Source organism: Ursus arctos, unplaced genomic scaffold, assembly GCF_023065955.2.
Source record: "Ursus arctos isolate Adak ecotype North America unplaced genomic scaffold, UrsArc2.0 scaffold_17, whole genome shotgun sequence".
NCBI lineage: Eukaryota > Metazoa > Chordata > Mammalia > Carnivora > Ursidae > Ursus > Ursus arctos.
Window position 1 is genome coordinate 19019263 of NW_026622841.1, and position 24666 is coordinate 19043928.

The window sequence follows — 24666 nt, forward strand, 5'->3', positions numbered from 1 at the left end:
CTTGGAAAGCTTCATTCTATTTGCTACCTTTGTTGGGACTCATAAAGTAACCTAATTGTTCTCCTTCCTCCATTGTTTACTTATTGAATCCTTTTTTGATGCCAACTGCTAAATACTGAGAATAAAAAGATCAGTAAGACACAGTTCCTGTCCTCAGGAGTTGAAAGTAAACTACTCATTATCTGGCACTCCCCGAGTGGTATAAGAAACCTGTAGAGAAGATACTCTGGTAGCCCAGAAAGTACTTACTCTGCCTCAGAAAAGCAGTCAGACATTTTTGACCGTGAGTATCGTGCAATCTAGTGGTAGTTTCATAGAAAGTCTGTTTCAGAAGGGCCCTTCCCTACATCTTTAGTTTTTATTAGTTATAATTTCTTCATGCTTCTGTAAAAACGGCTTGCTGTTCATTTTGAACACTGTTTTCATGTTTTTTTTTTTTTTAAGTGGGTATCTTTTTCATTTTGCTTTACTTTCCTCCTGGCTCTTATATATATTTAAAAAATATTTTTATCCATATCTAATTTCTGCAAGTTTGAAAAAACTTTCCAAGCAGTCACCTCCTGACCCTCTTTTTCCCTTAGCTGTCCCCCCTCCCAAGGCCATCTCCCTTTCTTTAGAGCCCCCGCATAATGCTATTCCTTTACGGTCCAGCCATCTGCCTGTTTTAGCCTCTTCCTCACTCTCTCTGTTTCTTCTATATAGATTTCCCCATATGTCTGCTTCTGCCTTTATCCACAAGTCCAGACACTCCTCCAAGGCTTTCTAACCACCCCATCCTGGTGTCCCGTCTGTTCATAAATAACTCGTTCATCCGCTTTGGATCCCCAACCCCCACTCTTTCTAAAAAGAGTGTGCAAATAAACCCAAAGTGCACGGAGCCAAGATGCACAGCGTAGTTGTGATTCAGAATAGACTTTCTCCTTCCCATCACCTGTTTCAGTACTGTTCTTCGCTGCTTGCCTGCTCTGTAATATCTCCATAACTCCTTTGCAATTTTTGTATAGTACTGGATGCAAAGTTATTTAATATCTTCATGGGAAAGTTTTTGCCTCTTCCTGGCAGACCATTTTGCCCTAACCAGTTACTCAATCTTTTTGTGCTGCCTAGCGGTTGCTATTCTCGGAGGAGTCACGTTTGAACCTTTTGTTCTTCAGAAATTAACGTAATATGTCAGAAACAGCAGTCTCCCTGCCCGGGTGCTTGGCAACCCGAAACTCGGTAGATATGTTCTTTTGCAAGTCTGAGTTCTAGAATATGAGCCACCAGAGGAGTGTCACAGAAGAACGTGCAGAAATGGCAATGTTGAGGGCTGTCAGAGGTTCTAGATATTTAAAATGTCCCACATTCTCCTCCTAGCTTTGTGTACTAGTGACAGTCCCCTCCCTCCTCTACATTCAAGAGTAAACACTGGCAATTTGCTTCCCTTTAGAAATGTGTTACTGTAGCCATCACAAAGTTGTTAATGTTTTTCCTTCCCAGTGTCGGTGATAATTTTACTCACAGAGTCCCTGCAGAGATTTCGCTCAGCAGGAAGTAGATCTAGGTAAGATTGCCTTGAAAGTTGATCTAAAAAAACAATAAATGCTAGCTATATTGTTCCATTTATTTAAAAAGGAAATCTGAGTATAACTAACTTGATTATAGGGTATAACTAGTGAGAGCTAATACGAAGGAGTTATGCAATGCCTGGGACCTCATTCCCCACCCGCCCCCTTCTCTGTAGAGAAAGAAAAGAAGTTACTGATTACAATGATTCACACTATATTTCAGTAAGGGTGAGACCACGGTGAGAATGAAAGATGGAACTGTTTACTCCCGAGATGTTGAGAAGATCTAAACTCTGTAGCTCTCCTGGAGTCCCGTGGGAGCTAAATATTTTACCAGGAACAAAATCAAAAGTCTCTAAAGAATAAGGCATTTAGTTTTAAATGCCTCTGACTTTCTAAAGAGTTCTTTTTGTTTATATTCAAGAAACAGGTTTTAACTGCAACAAGAACATCGGAACCCCAAAAAGAGAAATGTTGAAAAGACACTAAAAACAACAACAAAGGGACACATATTACTTTGAGCTTCTTTTTGGAATTTCAAGTCAGTCAGTAATGAAGAAATGTGAATTTCTTGGAGAAATTTAGCTGAGGGTCCTAAGTATTCCTTTTAAATGACACCGATGCATCAGCCAATTATGCTTAATATTTTTGCGGTTATTGAATTTCCACGGGATTCTGATCATTAGATGTGCACAGATCCAAATTTGTAGCTTATGGATATTTTTGCTTTTGCATCTTGGCAAAAATGTGCTCTTAGTATATCATAGACTCAGGAAGATTCAAAAGTTACCACTAATTTAAGAACAGTTGTTGGTTAGAGCACAGTTTTATTCCAGTGTATTTCCAGATTTATTGACTGTACAGATATGTAGTGTATTATAGGGAACCTCTGGGCTATTGACTAGATATGAATGGATTGGGTTATGGTGATGGTTCTAAATGGGTGTACATAATAGAAGAATAAAATTCTGGGCTTCTCTTTTATTAGATGAAGTTGTTTTTCTTACCCATACCGAATGACCACATGGGAGGTACCTAAAATCTTATTAACACCCACCCTTCAATGCATTTATTTTTTATGTGTATGCAGACTATCATGCATCTCACAGATCATGGGGAAAATATTTCTTTGCTCTTGGAATGTCAGCGGAAGGACTAGTGGCAGTCTCATATGACAGATTTTTCAATTTCAACTCTCTTGCTCCCTACTAATTAGAATCATATGGTCATACACTTTAGTTTTTTTTTGAAACAAATTTCTAAAGATTCAGCAAAATAGTTTCAAGGTTACCTTTAAGCAGGTACGAATATCTTAGCTCTTCTTCATGCTTTCTGCTCAATTGGCTGTGGTCTGTGGGAACTTAATTAGTTGAGGTTCAGTGCTGTTGATTTACACCGGGGGTGTGTCTATACTTAACGTTTTTATAACAGAAGATACATTTTGCTCTCATTATTGGTTTTTTGTTTGTTTGTTTGCCACTTGGAAATCTTGGGGAAGGTCATCGTAGAAAGTTTTTAGATTTTCAAATTGGATTCATCTCTGTTTCCCCAAAAGAAGCTCAATAATGTCTACGTTTTGTTCACTTAGCCTGTGTTTATGGGGTGCTTATGACGCGGATGGCATTGCGTTTTTTAATTGCTGGTACCCTGAATATTTCGAGAACACAACCTTATAGATTCGCTGTGTGTTTGCAGTATCATCTGGTTGAATTTGCACCAGGCTATCCAGGATGTAAATTCCAACCATCGATGGTGTTTATAGATCTCAGAAGAACGAGAGATGTGGATCTGATATTCGCTGCCTCAAAAGTTCCCATTCTTTGGAGGGATTTGCTTATATTCTTATAAACAGTTTCTCACCAGTTTTCTTTCTGGAGAGAAAACAGTTGCGTTTTGACTTATTGCAGAACGGAGATCCTTCCAGATTCTCTTGCTGTTACAGGCCCTCTTAATCTTTGCTCACCTGATTTAGATGAACTTCCATATGAGCCACCAGGACAGTGGTTATGTTGTCAACTCTGCCTTACAGGCTCACTTTAGTGAGGGGACGTCGGTGGTGACTTGGCAGCCTTGTTGGCAAGGGGAGACACACACAGCTGAGCTAGCCACTTCTCCCCTCATCTCCCCTTTACTGTTTTTTACTGAAGAACTTGTGTTGGAGGTACACGATTTTACCTTGCCTAGGCTTTTCAGGTGAAATTCATTTGTTGAGATTCCCTGGGATAGTTTGGTTCTAGCATCTTGGGGGATTGAGCCTGGAACAGAATTCTTGATTTGGGGTTCGTGGAAGGAAGGGGAAGTGTCCCTAAATATATATATGCACCTTTAGGTTTTGGGGAGAGTGTGTATGGAGTTTCTTAGGTTCTCAAGAAGATTCAGTGACCTAATGTTAAGGCACACTGACATGGAAGAATGGTCAAGATCCAGGGTTAGTTATGGCCCCAAAATTGGCCTGTTGTTTGTCATTAATCTGAAAGCCTCAAAGCACCTCAGAGCAGTGAGAGAGCCACAAGTTTCCACCCAACCTTTTCTCTGAGTGCTTTAAGGATTTTAGGTCGAAATACCTCTGTATCATAGAACATTTCCTTGACCTTCCATAACAAACACCTAAGGCTAATGTGGCCTCGCACAGTGGAAGAGGTGAAGTGAGCTCCATGCATGAAAACGAAGAGCAGCCTTGATTACCAGTCAGATCCCTTGTTAGATAGACAAGAGTGATGTGTGCAGAAAGGTGAATTTTTTGTTTATGTTTCCTGAAGTGTAGCACATTGCTTTCCTCTTTGTGGGTCTCTAAGTACACTGTTGAGTCCAGTGGGACTCCAAAGGGACTACTGATGACACACAAAAATATCGGACAGCTGGTTGACAAAGATACTTGGGATGGTGTTATGAATGGCTCCATGAGGTCAGTGCTAGTCTCTATCAAGGGCAAGAAAACGCTAGAACACACACCTGTGGCTCAGGAGCCTTGACAGTGCTTTCACAGCGCCTCCAGGGAAGTGCGTTTGCAGATAATTATTGTCAACAATAAGGACCAACAGCTTATTTTGTCTTTTCTCATTTCTCATCGTTCCGCCATGAAACTGGGGTAAACGTCACGGTACAGTGCAAAGCTCCCACGGCTGCTGGCTCAGCATGGAGGGCAGGCAGGAATGAATGAGCTTTCCATCTCTGCATACATGAGGATTGTTTGCTGTGCGTACAAGCTTTGGGCCAGTGATCTGGGAATTGAGTTGTTAATCGAACCGATTTTAGCATTTTTAATCATGTATTTTAATAGGGAGGTAACAGAGGGTAGGGGCCTCTTTGGCCTTTGGTGCCAACAACAGTTGGTTTGAGACCCAGGACTTAATGCGGTTATTTAACTTCACCGTGCCTAATTTTCTAATCTATAAAATGGGGTTAATTATAGGTATTTTGCAGGGTTGTATTGGCGATTAAGTAAGATAATGCGTTTCAGGTTTCTACTGTAAATAAGACCATCAAATTTACTTTTCCTTATTATTAAAAAGCAAAGTAAAATTGAGGGATTGGGAATTTCACCTACTGTCTTTAATTTAGAATGTGATAGTTCTCCAGTACGGTTAGAAGGGTAATTTTCTTTGTAGAGGGTCATTGACCTTCAGGGGAAAAAAAAAATCAGTCAGCCAAATGTTATATGGAAGTAAAAAGCAATGTCATTTAATTGTTTGTTTTGTTTTGTTTAGGTAGAGATTTAAAATGTAAACTCACCTGATTTGGAATTGATCAGAATATGTAAAACTTTATTTCGAAAATACAAGAGAGAGTTTAACACTATACCTAAATCTGACATAAAGGTGAAGAAGGCTGGCTTTCTAGAGCAAATTAAGGGGAAATAGAGGAAGACAGTAAAGAGAGGAGGGGAAAAGTGATAGCGCAGACATCTAGAAGAAAGGTAAATCCACGCTCAGACTTAAAGGTAGGAAGGGGAGATGAAGGGAGAACGCAGGAAAAGGAAGAGAACGAAGGGACCAGAAAGGTGAAAGGAGATGGGCTGGAAAAGTTCTGAAGCCTTAATTAACTGATCTTGTCACACACAGCTGTTCATTTGAGTAGTGGGCCTCCAAGTATTATTCCTTTTTATCACTGCCTTTTGAAATGCTAATTAGATAATTGACCATTGTTCCCAGGTCTTTGGTTACTTTTTATTCTTAAACTTTTAGAGACTAGTCCTTGAATGGGACCCTCAGAGCCGCACACCAGATGGGAAATTATTCTCCGCCTTATAGTTGCCAAATGACCACCACCGTACTGCTTGGGGTCTGTGAAATCCAGCTGAGAGCCAGATCTAGCCTGAGGGATGGTTAGCACACTTCTCGTGATAGTCCTTCCTCAGTAGGTCTTTATTTTGTAATGGTGAAGGGGGCTGCCTTTTTATTTTACACAGATTTATCAGATTTACTCTAATCAGTAACGAGTCTTCCTGACCATGGCAAGCTCATCCGAAGCCTGTCTACAAATGATTAGTAGGACGTCTTCAATTTCCTATGAAACACAAGGGCAGGCGTCCGTGGGCGAAGAATATGTTCTTCTTCTACCTCTGCCCTCTTTAAGTCGTAGTCGTTTTTGTTTTTTACAAAAATCGAGTTAATGTACATGAAAGCATTTTGAAGAATATGACACTCAGCACAAATGTAAGCTTTGATTTTATTATCACTCCAGCTAATTATTGATAAATATCAAGGGGTAATAATGTATCTGTGAATCTTGCAGGGGACACTCTTTGACCCACAGGACACTATCTAGTAGAGAGATGCCAGTTCTACATATTTTACAGAGGACTAATCACTGTTTTTAGATATACACGCAATCTCATATCACAGAACTTCCCTGTGGTCTTTTGCTCTGTAGAGGCAATAAAATAGCATGTCTATTGTTTTCTATACGATCATTAAAAATTATTAAACTGGATGTTATACAATTGATCTCACTGATGTCTTTTAAATTTTTTATGAATATTTCAGTGTAAATTTTCAGAAGCTTTATGAGAATAACTGACTTAGTTGTGATCCTATAAGGTGGAGTATTGATGGTGTTTGCCATTTTAAATTTAGGTGAACGGAAATTTTATTAATCTGGCAAGAATATCACAGAAAAATTCTGTGCCCTCAGGCCATTTTTCAAAAATACAAACATGTTTTTTAAAGGAGATACAATGTACATTGTGGAATATTTTACAAATAATGAAAAATAAAAAGGTGAAAATAAAGTTCTCTTTTAATAGTTAAACTCTTATAATAGTGGATTGTGTTGTCTGGTGGTCTTTAATCATACACACACACATTTATGTGATTTTAGATAATTTAGCTTTTGTTTATGGTTATATAATCTTTTTATTTTCAATTTTTATACTTGCACTTTTTAAAATTGATTTCTGTCAGAGATATGTGTATTTTTGTTTCGTGGATTTATTTAACTAGTTTAGTTTTCCTGTTTTCTAATTTATTAATATGTTTTTAAACTTACCATTCTTTTGTTTTCCTTTTAAAATACCAGCTAATTTGGAATGCCACTCATATTTCTAATAGATTATCATCTTTGGCCTTTAAAATGTTCATAACCGATTTCTAGGTTTACTGCAGTGTGTCAGTAAAGAAACAGTATGGTTTCTTTTTAAAATTTATTACCGTCTTTTTGTGTCTTAATAAATGATGATTTGGGGGAAATCTTTAATGGATATTTGAAAAGGAGGGTTATTCTCTATAATGTTCATTTTAATTTGCTTTTTAATTTTTTATACTTTTACTTAACTGGATTGTTTGTGGACCTAGACAGATGCGTTAAATTCTTACCCCCCAAAATGATATTTCTGCCATTTTTCATGCCTAACCGTTCATGATGGCTACGTGTTCATGATAGATTATATTTCCATCTCTGATCTTCAGTAGTGCGTCTTTCATTATTATTATCTCTTTGTTCCTTTTCTTTCTATTCCAAGAGAACTTTTCAAGTTTACCATCTTCATGCTGACATATTTTCTACAATTTTATGCAGATTTTAATTTTGTCAACACAGTTTTACTTTTCTGATGGTGTTTTATCCATCTACTTTTATATCTCTTCTCTCATGTTTTGTCTTGCTATCTGTTTGGTAGATAATGCTCTATTTTATATAACCATCAAAGGTAATGCTTTCTAAAATATGCTTTTATTTTTGTAGGTACCAATGATTTTCAAAGTCTGGTTTCTCTTGGAATCAGGAGAGTATGTCTACCTATATTTTAATTGGTAGATTGTTCCCTCCCCATAACACTTGTAAAAATAAGTTGAACTTTGGTTATTTCCAAAACCACCCTTCTGTATTCTTTAGGGTGCTGGAGCAGAAACTACGTTTCTACTTTTCCAGCTAGCGCTCCTATTAGCTTCTGCCAATAGGAGGCGCTAGAGGAAGATTGGAACGCTGGTGGAGCAAGAAGGGACTTCACCCTTCCTGCTGTCCTCATCACCCTGGCAGCAACAGCTGTTTCCATTTTTTATTTTTTTCCCTACATTTCTGAAATCAGCCTGCCGGTACTTTCTCCTCAGAGCCTCTCCCTTGGGCTTCTAGGCTGTACAACTCACCCTCTTCCCTTTGTTTCCCCAGCCCTGGGCATGGTAGCTGTTTCTGGTTAACAGCTGTTGGGTGACTCTTAATCTACACCAGAGAACTGTAGATAATGTCGCTTACGCCACTCATCCAGCCATACTGGTTCAGGAGGGTGGCAGTCTTCCATTAGTTAGCCTTGTAGAAACTTCCTTTAAAACATAAGACTTCGGAAAGAGGATGATACTATACTGATGTCTCAGATCTTAAAAAAAAAATTCTATCTAGATGTTTATTGTCAAAAACCTGATCCTATCTTATAAACGCCGTGTATGTCACACTTTATCAAGGGTAAAAGGGTTGTTAAAATAACCTGTATCTTTTAGGGCGGGGGTGGGTAGCTTAGCAAAGGGCACATGGCCCTCATTAGCCAACTCTCAGTGGGGGAGCTAGAGAAATAAAGTAGAGATGAGAGTAAGCCAGCAGTTCTGGTGTGGTTTTCTTGGAGGATAAGGTAGGGAGGATACCCATGTGGGAGAAAGGAGGTATTATCTTATGAAATCTGACTTACCATGCAGTTTGCTTTTGGTGTTGCAAGGCAGTAAAGAGGTTTATTGACGGCTATATTAGGTCATTGCAGCGCATGACATGTAAATCAAAGTGTTATTCCTCAGTAGACGCTGAGAGATAACATTTACATAACTTGCTTTTAAGGTAATGAGTTAAGTTCATTATTTCTTTATTACTGTAACTGTTTCAAGAAAGTTATTTTCATACTAAAAATACTTCCTCTCCTGCTTGAATCTGATTTGTCCTAATTTTTGCATGACGTTATAATCTATTGTTAGGAAATGATAATTCCATTTATTTTTGTTTCAAGGGGAAAATTGTTAACCAGCTGTTTCAGTCTCTCCAAATAAACTCGCTTCCAGAATTCCTAGTAAGTAGCAAGGCTGATTGATAGGAGTGTCACCGTTTCCCTGACCCTCTCTGCCTTGTCACTATGACATAGTGCAGAAACCAAATAAGAAATTTGAGCAAAGGAAAAGATCCCACGGCCTAGATATTTCACAACTAGATAATGAGACTCTGAATTATGAAGAATAGACTGAATGAAGAAATATCACAAATCCGTAGTGGCTTAAAGAACACAGTGATTTCAGAGTGAAATCTTTTTACATAAATTTTATGGTTAACTAGTAATAGGATAAAACTCAGAGCAATCTAAGAAAATTATGCTATGATTTGAACCTAATGAATGGCAGCCTTTCCTCTGCTATTCTCTTTAACCTGCCTATTGCTTTATTATTATTATTTTTTTGTACGATCAGATTCTCTTTAACCAGTTCTTTGCTTGTAACTACAACTGTGTTCCTCTTCAACAGTGGCATCTTCCTTTATAAATTCACAGAATATGATCTTCAGGGAAAAAATGTAACTCAGCTTTGCATGGTTTACATAATGTGATAGTCTCATATTTACTATGTGGTTAACAAGAAATAACTGTTACCAACAAAAATCAGGGAATTTAAAAACAAGGAACATTTTGCTTGGGAGCCTATGTATATCTCTATATAAATACATATAGACATCTATAAACATCATCGATCCCACTCATATGCCCATGCCATATATATGTGGATGTGGGATGATGCTTGTTTTTATATATACAAGTCTATATTTATATAGCTGAAGAAGTGAAACATATTGCTTTTTATTTAAGTGACTCAGTGCGTTTATAGACAAGCTTTATTTTACAGCTCTTTATCAATGCTGGGCTGATTAAATATTACTAATGGTTTGGTCTTCTGGTAGTCAAAGTTTGACAGGGTAGGTCGATCCCTAGAGACATTCCTGTGCTGTCAGTCCCTTTACGTTGGGTAAAGAATCTCTAGGAAAATTATTATTCTTTGACAGAAATTAAAATTTGCTTTAGGTAACTTGATATATTTGAATTATTTATGACATTGCTTCCAGTTGCTATGGGTATGTTTGTAATTGGGGGGAGGTCTTTAGGGGATGGGAAGGTGGAGGGATTAGAAGATTCTCATGAGCACTGAACTGAATATTCAGTCCCCTGGTAAAGTGTAGAGGGAGGAAGTGAGGCCCGTAATTTCTTTCTTTTCACGATTATTTGGTAACCACAGTTCATACTTTATATTTTCTGTAGAGTATTTTTAACAGCTTGCCTTTGTAGTTGGGAAATGACACTTACCTGGATTTTCTCAGGTTCTTTATTTATGGCATCAGTGGGGACTGCTGCTAATTAGCTATAGAGGAGACAATGAGGATACATGTGTACTAAGCCAGAAAATTCCAAGAAGAATGCAAAGACCCTAGAGTGTCTCAGTGCAGCACACATGTGAACGATGTATACAGTAGCACCATTCTGCCTTATGAATTTATAAAGCTGGGATTTTTTTTTTTAAGTTCTAAAATTAAAAGTATTCTTCCATTTCTCAAATTTGCTGAAGTACTTCAGAGGTAGTTTCAAATCCCATGTGTTTTAAAGCTGTGGTAATTGAGACAGTTGGAATAGTGGTTTCTCAGCATTGGAACCCATCTTCACTTTTTCAAGATGGAAGCTCTTGTTGGGAATCCTTGAGGTTGTTGCTAATGTCGCTACTGTGGTTGACTTTCACACCCATCCCCCTTGTGCGAAACCGTTGGAGCTCTGACTAGTGCCACTCTAATCGGATCATGTGCTGCGTTTGGGTTGAATGCTTGTTCTTCTTTTATGGCATGTTTGGATATGTGTAAATGGGTAATAATACAGGGAGCTAAGTCTTCATTTTCAAGAACCCACGGTGACATTTCTCTTGATTTAGATGTTGGATAATTGTCAGTAAATGCAAAACAAACAAGGTGGGGACATGGACACATTTCTTCATTCTCTCAAATTTGATAAACTGTAAAAACAAGATTTGTAACCACAAGTCCTTCAATGACTATTAAACACTTTTTGGGTCAGCATATCGAGTTTGATTTTTGTCACAGTACCTACATCATGTTCCCAACTTCCCTGTACTAATGCTTATCCCCACTGTTGCCACTCACTTACGGTCCACCTCTTCTGGGGAGCATTTCTTAATGCCGAGACTAATTTGGCTGCCCCTCCAGTTTATCCTCTTCTGTTCAGGGGCTTATGTTTTCGTGATAGTTATTGCGCCTGCTGAAGTGTTCTGTCTTGCTGCTTGAACTAGAGTTTATTTGAGAGTCAGAATCATGTTTTTCCATGGGTTTTACATTCTGTGTTCTCTTCCTACCCGGGACTATCTCACTTTTCCTCTCCCATCTACTTGCCTGCCTTTACTAGGTCCTTTAACTGTTGTTTGTTGAGCACCTATTATTTATTTATACCATTATTTATGCCTGTTATTTATGCCATTCTTTATGCTGAGTGTTGGTGATACAGGGTTAAACAAGAGATAACTGCTTTTTATGGGGTTTATAGTCTGCCTCTAAATTTAGGCCCATTTTTAATGTTGTTGAGGTTGTCTTCATCCTTAGAAACATAACGTTTATAGTAATATATAGGGTGGGGTGGATCAAATGAGCATGTTTATTAATTGCTTAACATTGTACCTGGCATGTAATTAATATTCAATTAGCGTTATATGTTAACGTTAACAAATCTTAACATTACATATGCATTATGCATATAGCAGATAATGTATGAATTATATTAATATATACAAATTGTGCTATTCTATAAATGTTCCAAATAAAATGTAAATAATACATCAGTTGCTTTGTGCGTCAACATATTTCCACATTTATCCCTTTTACAAAATCATGCTTTTTTTTCTTTTGTTCTTTTGCTGCTTTTTACTTACAAAAAGCTTCTGTCTATTAAAAATTCAGTGCTAAGGCTGCCTGGTGCAAAGTTCACCATGGAAGAGGCTTTCACCGTAATGAACCTTTTAAGAACCAGTTTTAGAGGGAGATATGAGCAGCTATGTGTTTCTTTAAAAGTTTTCTACGTAGTGACATACTTGGATCAACTGCCATCCCTTTCTCGTCGTCACTAGGTTAATTTTCAGGTTTTCCGACTGGCCCTGGGCACTGACTGGCATGGTAGTGCGTGTGATTGTCTTGTGTGTGCGTGCACACATAATATTTCCAAACACATGCTCAGGAATCAGGAGGTAGACGTGGTACCATGACACTCCTGTTGCTGTGTCATCACCACAGGATGCCACCAAAATAGTGAGGAAGAACATCAGTATTCATGAATTTGGTACTCTTCAGAGAACATTGGCAAAGGGGCAGAACCGAGAAATCTGAGGAGAGCTGGAGGATAGCAGAAAGATCTGGTGTTTGTAGAATGATCTTTGATCTTTCAGAGGACAAATATATATCAACAGGTTATGCAAAAGAATTTACATGCAAAGCAAATCAAGAACGTAGATCTTACTTATCTTTGTAGATTATAGTTTGGCCTTGGATAAAGGAAAAGCCAGACATCTATAAAAGGGGATTTACATGTTTATGCTAACTCAATTAGCATTAACAGGGGCTACCAATGATACTGGCTGTCTAGCCTCAAACTTCCATGCATGCATTATTTTCTAAGACAATAAAAAGATTTTGAAAATGTTATATAAAGAAGAATGATCAGATGTGTGGATCTGTTTTAGAATTAAAAAGATATTGTGTTCTAAAATATTACTTCTGGAACAAGTAGTTGTGTTTTATTTTATTTTTTTTCCTTAATAGAAGAAGACAAAATTGTATGTTATAGCCATTAAAGCTTATTGCATTTTTCCAAATTTATAGTCGGAAGTCATGCAAATTTTCTTTAACAAACCAAAGGATGCATTTGTAGTCTAAATGGTAGCTTTGAGACTGGTTAGATATTTATGGAAAAATTATAAGAAGCAATGTGAATTTTAAAAAAATCAAAAATAGATATTGGTTAGGAAAACTAGACTCTTTCACTATTTGGTAATGCGTATTCTGACTCATTCACACAGACATTGTGGTACCTACAGTGTTGCAAAATCGGACATTTATATGGAGATAGGCTATTGATGTAAAAAAAAAAAAAAACCAAAAACAAAAAACACCAGGCCGAGGGCTGGGAAGGATAAGGAATGAGTACAGTTTTTTAAAAATGAGCTCTTTGTTTTACATCCTTCATCATGCCTAGATCTCAGAGAGGTTTTGTCCAGTGAGAATAAAGAGCCCATGGGAATTACCCAGGAATCACCCACCAGTAAAAGGGATAGTTTTACTTCAGTGAGCAAGGGTGGGACCAGAAGCCTGCAATAGTCAATGATGCTTTTTTATCCTCCTCATGCCAGGTGAACATTTGCATATTTAGAATGCTGACTCATTGGGGGAATCACAGCCTCGCTGAAATCCAGAAGGTGATGCCTCTTTATCCTCTATTAGGGGATTTTATCTATCATGAGTGCGGCAGTTAGATTCCGTGGGTTTGTGACCAGTTTACCCACTGGCCTGATGCTCAAGGCCAGTTGCCTTTCCCCCACTATAATCTTGCTCATTATACTCACTCCTACCCTCAAGCACTTACTTGCCTGTTGAAATTTTCCTACTTATTCAAAGAGATGCCAATACCTCCTCCAGACATGATCTTTCTCATCTCTGAACTCTTATAGTATTTATTGAACAGACACTTATATATTTTCCATGCCTTTTAATTATTCTTTTAACGTTTATTTTATTTTTTTTTAAAGATTTTATTTATTTATTTGACAGAGATAGAGACAGCCAGCGAAAGAGGGAATACAAGCAGGGGGAGTGGGAGAGGAAGAAGCAGGCTTCCAGAGGAGCCTGATGTGGGACTCGATCCCACAACGGAGGGATCACGCCCTGAGCCTAAGGCAGATGCTTAACAACTGAGCCACCCAGGCGCCCCTATTCTTTTAATCTTTAATCTGAAAAAAATTTCAACACCTGTAAAATAAACAGATTAGTAGAATAAACTCCCATGTATTCATCATATAGCTTCCACAATTATCAACATTCTGCCATTTTTTAATCACCTATATATCACACTTCCCACTCCCATTTGATTTTAATGAATTTTGCGTAATAGATTATGAGATCCTTAAAGTCAGGGACTATGTATACATATAGCACACACTACAGCATACAGTCAATATACGTAGTATACGTATGTCATGTATACTAATATTGAAGACTGTGTACATTCTAGTCTTTGTCTTAAAAAACTTAATATGAAGTTTATATATTGCTTTTTAACTTAACATTTTACCATGAACATTTTTCAGTATCCTTGGATATTTTTGAAAGCATGATCTTTTAAAGGCAGCATAATATTCCATCATATAGGTCTTCCATAATTTATTTAAACAGTTTCTTACTGTTGACCACTGTCTTGAACATTCTTGTAGATAAATACTTGTTCTCATTTGCAGAGATATTGTCAAGATAGTTTCCTAAGGAATTGTTAGGTAAAAGGCTCTTCACATAGCTTGCCAAATTGTTATCCAGAAAGGCTCTGCCAATTTGCTTTATTTTTATCATATTAATTTGGTAGTTGAAAAATGGTATCAGATTGTGTTCTTTTTAAAAATTGGCATTTTCCGGATTATTAATGACATTGGGCATTTTTCATGTTCAGAATTCTTATTTTATGTGCTAAATAAGGTGTTACCTAAAATTGCAGAGAATGGTACATGCCATTTAGCTTAGCTCCAAATTTAGTGCTTTGCAGCAATGATCAATTATTTTTAGTATTTCACAAATCAGCTTTTGCTGTCTTTGGAACCAGAATGCCTTCCTAAGTGCAAATTATGTTAGTTGAGAGTTGGTCTTATTTTATTTTTTAAATATTATTTTTTAAAATTGTCACTGTGTAATTTTCTCTCTTTACATCATGTAACTTTATTGAGAAATGTAATTTTGTCTGGAATTATTTAGTTTAGGCAAAAATTCCTTGTCCAAGAAATATGCTCTCAGGTCTAACCAAAATTGTAAGATCTGAAAAAAAAAATCATTTATTTACATAAAAGTTTTAAATCACTCATTGTATTCTACTGAATTTAGATCATATTTAAACTTATTCTGGAATGAGTTTAGAACTCTGTTTTTAAAGCACTTAGTGCAATTTGTATATCCAGTAAAATAAAAGTTGCCATTTTCAAAAGTGAGTTTTTTCATGCTAAGCTTGCTCTTTTGCTGTATGAAATTTCCAAACCCCAGCACAGGAATGGAATGAAAACATTTACATTAATAAACTATTGTAGGTAAATATCTTGAGTTTCAGAAAAAAAGCAGAGAAGGCTATTTGAGTTGTTTTATTACCTTGCTCTAGGTTGTAAATCCAAAAGTAAAACTACCATTTTATTAAAATCTCCTGTCCTTAGTTACCTCTAATCAAATCATACCTTGCCTGAACTATGTTCAAATATGTTGAAAACCAATTTAAACTGTGCTGCGTTGAAAAATAATACTAAATGTATATGTGTTATGTGGAGGGGACACTCAACAGATCCACCCAGACATCAACAGGATATTATTACCCCAAAGAAATGACGACAGTTTGCCAGCTTGATGCTTAGAGGAAGGAAATTTACAAACATCTCCAAGAGCGGCATGTTGAACGGTTGAAGGAAATGAGGCACGTCCTGCTTTTATTGGGCTTATTGGAGTGGGATTCCCAGAAGACTGAACAAGGCTGTCCCGAGACCTCTGTTTGGCAAGGATCTTGTTGACTCATATTTTATTTTTGTTTCGGTAAAGGTCTGCTATTGTTCCCATTTCTAATGTAGCTCATAAACACACAGCCAATATCATTTCCCCTTCTATTGACTGATGTATACAAATACATGAAAATCTGCCGTCATCATTAGCTTGTATTCTGTTTCCATGAAGCAAAGAGTAACCGGGAGGTCTCCTTGCAAGAAAGACCCTTTAAATAGAGAACTTTGAAAGTTCATGAACTTATATTTTAGAGTTTTAATCCCCAGATATGTCGGGGGAATTTATTACTTACTATTCATATGGAAGAGGAAAGCAGAGGTAAATATTTACCTACCTTGTATTTTGAAAGCTTAGCTTTGTTGAAAAAGTTTGGTCTGAATCCTCTACTTAGAAGTTGAATTACTGGACATTTTTGACTGAGATAGTTAGAAAGACTTCTAGTTTGAAATGTCTGGTTTCGATCTTAAACTCATGTAATTCTTTGATATATTAAAAATTTTCTATCAACGTGTACACCTATATCTGAGAAAGTAATGGGAAATATTATAAACACTTCTGCTTTTTAAAATCTAACTTTTTTCTTGTATCTACCAAAATGCCTATGAGTGTCATAACTCTTTAGACAGAGAAATACTCCAGTAGAAATCTTCCTCGGTCTTCTGCAGTGACTCAGTCAGTCTGAGGGGCAGACTGAGGGCTATATCTGGAGTTTGGGTTATGAATTTGTACCCTTAGCTTTGAGTCAGAAGATGTGGTTACTCTCAGTCTTATTCATTGAGTGACACTGCACAGAACCTCAGGGGAGACTTGGCTTTTGTTTAGGAGAAAAACATGAAAGAGAAAAATAGTCTGAGAAAGCAGAAGGCTAGTGTTTGTTACAAATCTGGTTTTGCTTTCATTTCTCTTAGTTATTCCTTAGGGTTATTGCTTTAGATAGTTTTTTTCCAGTCATTTTAATGTATAAAAAATTCCAAAGGAGGGTATCATTTCAACCCTTCAAAGGTATGTTTCAGGGTGAAGATAGGGACTGCTCACCAAAGGAATTTCCCTGGCTGGAGTCCTAACATTGTAAGTTCCTGTGATTTTTCACCCTCTTTTCCTTTTATTTTTGGCTCAGACCCCCCAGTAATGTCTGGTTAATGGAATTCCTATGAGAGACAGATTTGGATGATATTTACAGGTCTAAAGGTGCTGCTGAATCAGGATCTCGAGGAGTGATGTTAACGTAGGGGTACCTCTCTATTGTCCTAGTGCAAAGGGACTGAGGATTTGGGGATAGTCATTTTGGATATCACCTTAAGCCGTTAGAGATTTTGCCTCTCATGACCTGGGTTGTTGGCGAGAGTCATTCCCTCAGCCTTCCAGTTTCTAAAGGAACTCGGTTTGGTTTATAATCTTGAGGGCTGCTTTTGCATACTAGACTGTCAAGGAACATCAAATAGTTTCCGAGTCGTTTTCTACACTTTGAATCAGGGCTGAAAAGATAAGTAGTAGTACCAGCATCTGAACTGAGTATGTGTGTGGGGGGTGTGTGTGTGTGTGTGTGTGTGTGTGTATGTATGTACACGTGTATGCTTTTTGTTGCTGACTTGCTTGTTTTTAGGTAACATTTAATTGCAGCAGAGAGTAACCTAGATATTATCATGGCTTTGGAGATCTTAGTTCTGTAGTAATATGATTTAAAAAACTGTGCTGTGTCTAACGTTGCTTTACGAAATCCACAATAACTTGGATATAGTAAGTTGACAGTCCCTTCTTAATGTTCCTTGAATACTTATAGGAATAAGACATACAGGTACATTTTAATTCCAATTTATCTAATTTTTTGGTGTGAAATATTCAAGGGTCAGCAACTGGAACTCGGAAATGGAGTATTTTTCTTGTTTAAAATGCATTAAGATTTAAAAGCATACAGAGAATCTTCCTGCCATTTTTGAGAGAAGATTTACTCCGATGTTTACTTCAGATCATCTGTTTTAACAGTTAATCAAAAAACAATATAAGTTTTGTTTGGATTTTTTAAACTCAGCACATAATTTTTAAAAAGTAAGGAGATTTCTCTCATAAACTGTGAAGTGAAGATTTTTGTAGCACCTAGCATGACGGCACTTCTGTTACCTGCCGATTGTTACTGTGTTCTCAGGGATAAAAGGGTAGAGCAGCAACAGTATTCACCGTATAGATTTCTGGTGTTTCAAAATGAAACCTCAAGTGCTAAGTAGGAAGGGTGGGCTTCAAATCTCAGCTCTACCACTTCTACACACAGTTATTTAATTTCTCTGTAAAATGAGGGTATTACAAGTACCTACTTCATCAGAGGGTGAGAGTTAGGTTAGTTAATACATTGAAAGCATTTAAACCAGTGTTTAACTCACAGTAGCTGCTCAACAAGTGTTTTCAAGATCTTATCATGATCACTTTTAGAGAGAACAATATAATGGGGCAGTTTCTTAGTTATTAGAAATTATTAGAATATTAGAAATATTAGAAATTCTCATTACATTTGAAAATTCAATGAAATATTGGCATTCAGAAATTATTCTCTCAAGAGGTGGCAGTGGAATTGCTATAACTGGGCTTGTCTGTGGAAATCGCTTTGTGTGGATGTGCGCACGCGCACGTATACGTGTGTGGATGTGCGCACGCGTGCATGTGTGCACACGCGTGCAGGTGCGCGTGCGTGTTGTAGTGTGTACATTGTTATAGCTGATGTTTTCCCGTTGGACATTTGGCTTCATCTTATGGAAGGAAAAAGCGGTTTTAGAATCAGGAAGCTGACCAGAGGATTCTAAATACTTTTTTATCCAAATGCTGATTCTACCTGGGAATTGGGAGGTGGCGGCCTCAGCTCTTCCTGGGTTTGTTGAAGTTATACTTATTAGAAAGTAGCTTAATCCTCTCTGCAAAGAGAGGAAGTGCTGTTTTATTACAGAATCACGTGGGTTGAGAACATTGAACCAGAGAGAAAAACTGCTGCTGTTTGATTCCCACTACAAGTGATCAGTTTTTCTAGATCTGGAACAATGATAAAAATGACGTGGTCTTTAAGTAAAACAGAGATTTAAGGGTTTAACCTCAGAATCTCAGGTCTTTAAAATTGGAAGAACAAGCTTTCCAGCTTCTAGCCCACTCTTTCATTTCACTGGTAAAGAAACCATTGGTCAAGTAAGTGTCTTTATGGAGTTTACATATTGAACAGCCAGGTCTAGAACTCAGGCCCGCTGAATCCAGGTCTGGTGTACCTTCTATGTGAATGCACTTTATCCCCCCCCCCCCCCCCCATGAAATAAACCTACTCTCATACCTTTATAGTGGTCAAGCACACAGACTGGATCTGTGCATTCTGGATTTCAAAATTGGTTTCCCATGTCATAGTTACTTGCTCTAGCAGCAGTTTCTCAGTTTCCTTATCTGCGCAGGGGGGGTAATAATTTTATAGAATTATTGTGAGGATTAAATGTTACTCCTTATAAATTGCTTACAAGAGTACTTGGCATAAGTGCAAGCTATAATAATAGTTATTGTATCAATTATATAATGATTATTTTATTATTAGTAATAATATATTGTTTTTAGACACTTCAGCTAGCTTTCGAGATGGAGCATACTACAATAGAAAGGTGGCTTTGTAGAGGAGTAGGACTGCATAGATTTCTAGTGAAATCGGGGCCATAAATCACTGAACATCTTGCTTCATTTTTGTGTGAGGTATTTGCATTGACTAAGTGCTCTGGGTACCGGGCTGGGTTACCATCTGCTGTGTTTGGCCCCCACAGGTCCGGCTTGTTCTCCTAGGGAATGGCGACGTAGAAAAAAATGCCAATAACCTAACTCCAAAATGTATCCTAACTGTCTTGTTCACATTTATAGGACAGTTTTATTGCTGTAGGTAAGACGGATAACTGGGCATTATTCCAACATCTTGGCAGTTTTCCTTTTTCAAGGTACTAATATTAGGATTAGCATGTCGTTTTAAAGCCATTGCCTTTCTGCACCTTATAATTGCTTGTTCTGGAGGGAGGCTTGGAAGATTTGAATTAGGGTTTTTCTGCCAAATATGGGAAAGGAGGTCTATTTTGTTTTAATACTTTGCTTGGTTTTTGAAGTCAGTACCGTGGTCCGTTTTACCAATAGAACAAGTTAGAGGCTGTGTGGGCATGCTGTGTCTGTGTAGGGTGGATACAGACGGAGGCAGTGAGGACCCATGAGTGAGAATGGCGTGGCTCTGTGAGTTGATTGTGTGTGCGTGCTTCTGTTTGCTTTGGTATTGATATCAAATGTTCAGCAGTGCAGTGATTTGTCTCATCTGTTATGTTTCTTTTTTTAAAATGTATTTTCTAGATTTTCTTTAATGTCATCTATTTTAATAATGAAATAATAAATTTGTCCAAGTTAAATAGCATCAACAATGTTCGTTGCCTCAAAAAATGGGAATGCAAATTGAATGACATCAAATCTCTATAGATTAGTCTATTTTATTTTATTCTTATTGAGATGTAATTGGCATATAGCATTGTACTAGTTTTAGATGCACAGTATAATGATTGGATGTGTGTATATTGTGAAATGATCACCACAGTAAGTGTAGTTAAGATCCACCACTTCACGTAGTTACTTTTTTTCCCTCATGTGTTGAGAACTTTTAAGGTCTGCTCTCTTAGCAGCTTACCAGTATACGGTACATTACTGTTAACTGTAGTCACCATGCTGTACACTGTGTCCCCAGGACTTACTTATCTAATAACTGGAAGTTTGTACTTTTTGACTTTATTTTTGGTATCGGTATCAGTGTTGGGGAGGTAGAGTGATTTGCCTCATCTATTATGTTACTCAATCAAAGCCTAGATGGACTAAAAAGATTAAGTCGTTTATGAAAGAATCTTGTCCTCTAAAGTATTGAAGAACATAATGTTTGCACTTACCAGCGTATTATAACTAGTGATTAAAATGCTTTGCTATGTCTACTCAAATAGCATTTCTACTTTTTCTAAGAGAACCTGGTGCTACAAAAGTTATTAGTAAGTAGCACTCTACACGTAGGGAAATAATTAGTCCCTCAATTCATACAACACTTCTTCTGACCTTCTCTTATGGAATTAGAAAGATGTTTTTACCTTATATTATTGTTCTTTAAGGGAGTGAATAGGATGTGGTGAAAAAAACACATACTCTGTATTTAGGCCTGGTCATCAATTTCAGCTTTCATGATCACTTGTTTATAGAACCTTGGGCAAAATTCAATATAAGTTCTTCCTGAGGCTTAGTTTCCATCTTCACGTAATTGTTATAAGGACTCAAAGAGATAAGCTTGGAAATGGTTTAGTTCCCATACGTGCACAACAGATATGAGGTCCCCTTTCTCCCATGTGTACATTTCTGATCTTTTTTACAGACTTCATGGGAGCAGCATTTATAGATTCAGACGTATTCTTGACAATGGCCATGCTACCTTGGAGTCGCTCAGTAAGGGTTATGGAATGGGCACATGTAGAAGAGCAGAGGGGAGAAAAGTCCACGAAGGGAATTAGATTAGATTTCAAGCAGAAGTTGGCTATGCCATTTCTGGTTCTCTACCATATGTTGTTAAGTCTACAGGACCTTATTGCTGTCATTGCTGAACGAAACTGAGTTTCCCAGGAACGTGCTAGAATGTAACTAGAATTCTGTAATTTGACATGGAAATTGTGGTGCTTGAGCTGGTTATCTTCTGAGTGTTGGTGGAAGTTATAAATCAGGGTTAGGTCCTCATTTTTGGAGAATCAGAGATCTGGACACTATTGCTGATACTGGCAGTTACCCTCTTGCAGCCCAGTTGACTCGTCTATGCTATACATGTCTGTTCTGCCCTCCTCTGAGTTTTTGAGAATTAATGAAATGATAGGTGAAAATTCTGTTCACAGTATGGAAAAGGGTTGGTGATGGCAATGATGATGATGATGGTGATGATGATACCAAAGTATAGAAAATTCATACCTTTCTAGTTTGGAATTTCCAGGAATGCATGGTGATAAAAATTTTCTATTTTTGATGCTCATTGCATTTTATCCAACTAGGAAATGGACCTTCAAAATTTGACACAAATAACTAAATTATTTTCTTTTGTTGGTAAAGATTGCTTTAATTTTAGAGGCGTATCTGGTTAAGATCACCTCACATGAGTATTCTCAAAGTTATACTGTGCCTCAGTAGTAACTATAGTGGTTCAAATAAGAGACATTCAGAATGAATAAGGGTAAATCAGAGGTAATTAATATCTATTGGTAAGGAGTTGGCGCGTACAAAGTGTCAACAGTAGACATTTTTTAGAAATTGAAATGTTACCATGGAATCACTGTAAAGTTGAATATCTGAAGATACCTACTTTCAAGCCGTCTGTTAAGATGAAGTTAATATTCATTTTATGTATCATGCTTGAAACCTCTTATGCTCTGAAATTTTCCTGTCTATTAAGAAATGGCTTTAGAAAAAATATTAATTCCTTAACTTGCATGTAAGTTCTTTTCCTTGACTTGTACATGAGTCGTGTCATCTTTGTAAAAAGTAGCATGAGATGTCATATACCTACTATTATAATACCATTGGTTACAGTTTCAAAGTCAGAGTTCTATGTTTACATTTTCCCTATATTGTCTGACTTTGTAGTCCCTGCTTTTAAGTGGTGTCCCAAAATAGCAACAAAAGAATAAACTGTGAGTTGGGTGTATTAGGTCTGTGTGATCTGTTTATTGAGCTGCTGCTTTATCTGGTTACCAAGGATGGGCTAAACTTCTACCCCAAGATTCCTGTATTGTGCTATATTGTCCTTTAAATGTCATGATAAACTTTATTTCAAGGTGCCAGTGGGGAAAATCTCTATGAGACATCCAACAGATAAGTTTAAGGACTTTAGGTATCCAAATATAGTGTAAACTAGAATTCAGTGACTTTAGATTTAAGGAAATAAAGTGTGAGAGGAGGATCCTGGTGAAAGACCTAACATCTAACTCCTTTTCCCCACAATGAAAAAAAATGGGGAAAAAATGTATAGACATAAGAAAACAACATCATTAGTATATCTGTTTTGGTTTTTTTGTTTTGTTTTGTTTTTGTTTTTCACTTAGGGGATTTCAAACTCATAGGAGAATTGCTAAAGGAAACAATGAAGTTATAACGAATATTCTCCTTTCATCATTAAAACCTGAAAAACACTGGTTTTGAGTTGCTACTTATCTGTGGCCATTTCTCTTTTTCCACTTCATTGTTAGTGTTTGTATGGTTGGGGGGGAGGTCTTCTGGATGGGGTTGCTCACAATCCACAAAGCCTTTTCCTCCTTCTGTTGAAAGAAGGCACAGCTGAAGTCAGTCTTTGCCTTTTCATGATACGGGGATGCAGTGGAATCAAAGCCGGCAGGATGAAAGCCCCAAAGCTTCCTGTTTCCAGCTGTTTTCCTCAGCGAAGATTTTTTTTTTCTCCCAAAGATGATGCTTCCTTTCAAGGGGTTTTTAATCTGCAAACTGTTTCCTCAGTTTATTTCACTACAGTAAATTGTGTTCCCTTCAGGTCATATCTGTCTCTTTTAAAACCCAACCTGTCCTTTTCAGTGGTGTTACTTGCTACTCAAAAGAACAAATGTGATTTATAAAGTCCCTTTAATGAGGCACAAAGACCAATAAACCTTCACCACTGGAGTTTCTTCTTTTTAGTTGCTGTATTTTCATTTAAGAAAAATTTTAGATGCCAAAAAGCCATCGAGAACACTGTTAATTTGGCCATTTAATATTTGTAAACAAAGCAGTTAAGAGTAAAATATGTTGTCATAGCCTTAAGGTTTATTGTGTGTTTTTTTTTCCCTTCCAAATGCAGTATAATGATCTGTGATTTGTTTAATGTAAATGCTTAAAATTAAAATGAAGGCACTGGAAACTGCATAAATGCTAAAATGAATATTAAGAGTGGTTTGATTCATTAAGTAATGATGGGATTACAAATAGGACTCTTTTTTACTGCCTGTTTTTACTTCACTTCTAGCATTGATGTTGGTTCTGAATTTACATTTGTAAATTCTGCTTCCTTTGAGGATAAAGGAAATGAAAAAATGAATTCTCTTAATCACTTACTCAACATAATCCAAGTAATACTAACTGGACCTTCTACCCATTTCCTGGATCTTCCTGGCTTCTTGCTTAGTGATAACAGCCATCAAACCTTGACTTGTATTCAACTTATCTACTTAGATTACCTAGATTAATACCAGTGTGTGGCAAAAATTCCCCATTTCTTTATCTCTCGTCCTTCCACAAATATTTATACTTGCCTCCTAAAAGTGGGGGAACCTACCACAAAAGGTTTCACATTGTTGCCCTGTTATTTGAGCAAATTCTTTGTGATAGAAGGAAGCCAGGAGCAGATGGGGGAGAAGCACCTCATTTCATTTTCACTTTAATGCTACCTCTTAACATATGCTTTTGAATTGACGTAGGGTCCCAAATGCCAATATATGTTAAAAGAATTAAACACTGAAAAAAAGTTCCCCCTTATTTACTCCTGTTGCCTGCTCCTTTGAGGGTGAGCGGCTGATAGGGCTTAAAATCATGAGCATGCCTATTTTATCTGTACTGTTTAATAGAGAGCTATGAAAAAAAAAATGGCAATTAACATATTCAGACAGAAAATCATCCTGGCTGAATGACTCATTAAATAGTCGTATAAACAGGATGTGCTGAAATGAACTGGTACAAAATTTAGTTTCATTGGTCTTTTTGCTCATTATCAGCACTTTAAGAAGCAGACTCGTGGGTGCTTAGAGGACACTTAAATTTCTTTTCTCTTTATTTTTTTCTTAAATACTTCTCCCCTCCTCCACCTCCTGCCATTTCTAATTCTCCAGTAGACTAGTATTAC

The 24666-nt window shown here is 37.1% G+C and overlaps 1 protein-coding gene across 21 annotated transcripts in view; it reads left to right on the forward strand.

The window, feature by feature from the left end:
* Positions 1–24666, forward strand: part of TCF4 (transcription factor 4) — a 347373-nt gene that overhangs the window by 54027 nt on the left and 268680 nt on the right. The window contains exon 1 of one of the 21 annotated variants that reach the window (XM_048218600.2): positions 15475–16103. The exons of the other annotated variants lie outside the window; for them this stretch is intronic. Coding sequence (XP_048074557.1) covers positions 16085–16103 — 19 coding nt within the window. The 5' untranslated portion in view covers positions 15475–16084. Of the gene's footprint in view, positions 1–15474; positions 16104–24666 lie in introns of those variants that run through there. 21 annotated transcript variants of the gene reach the window in all.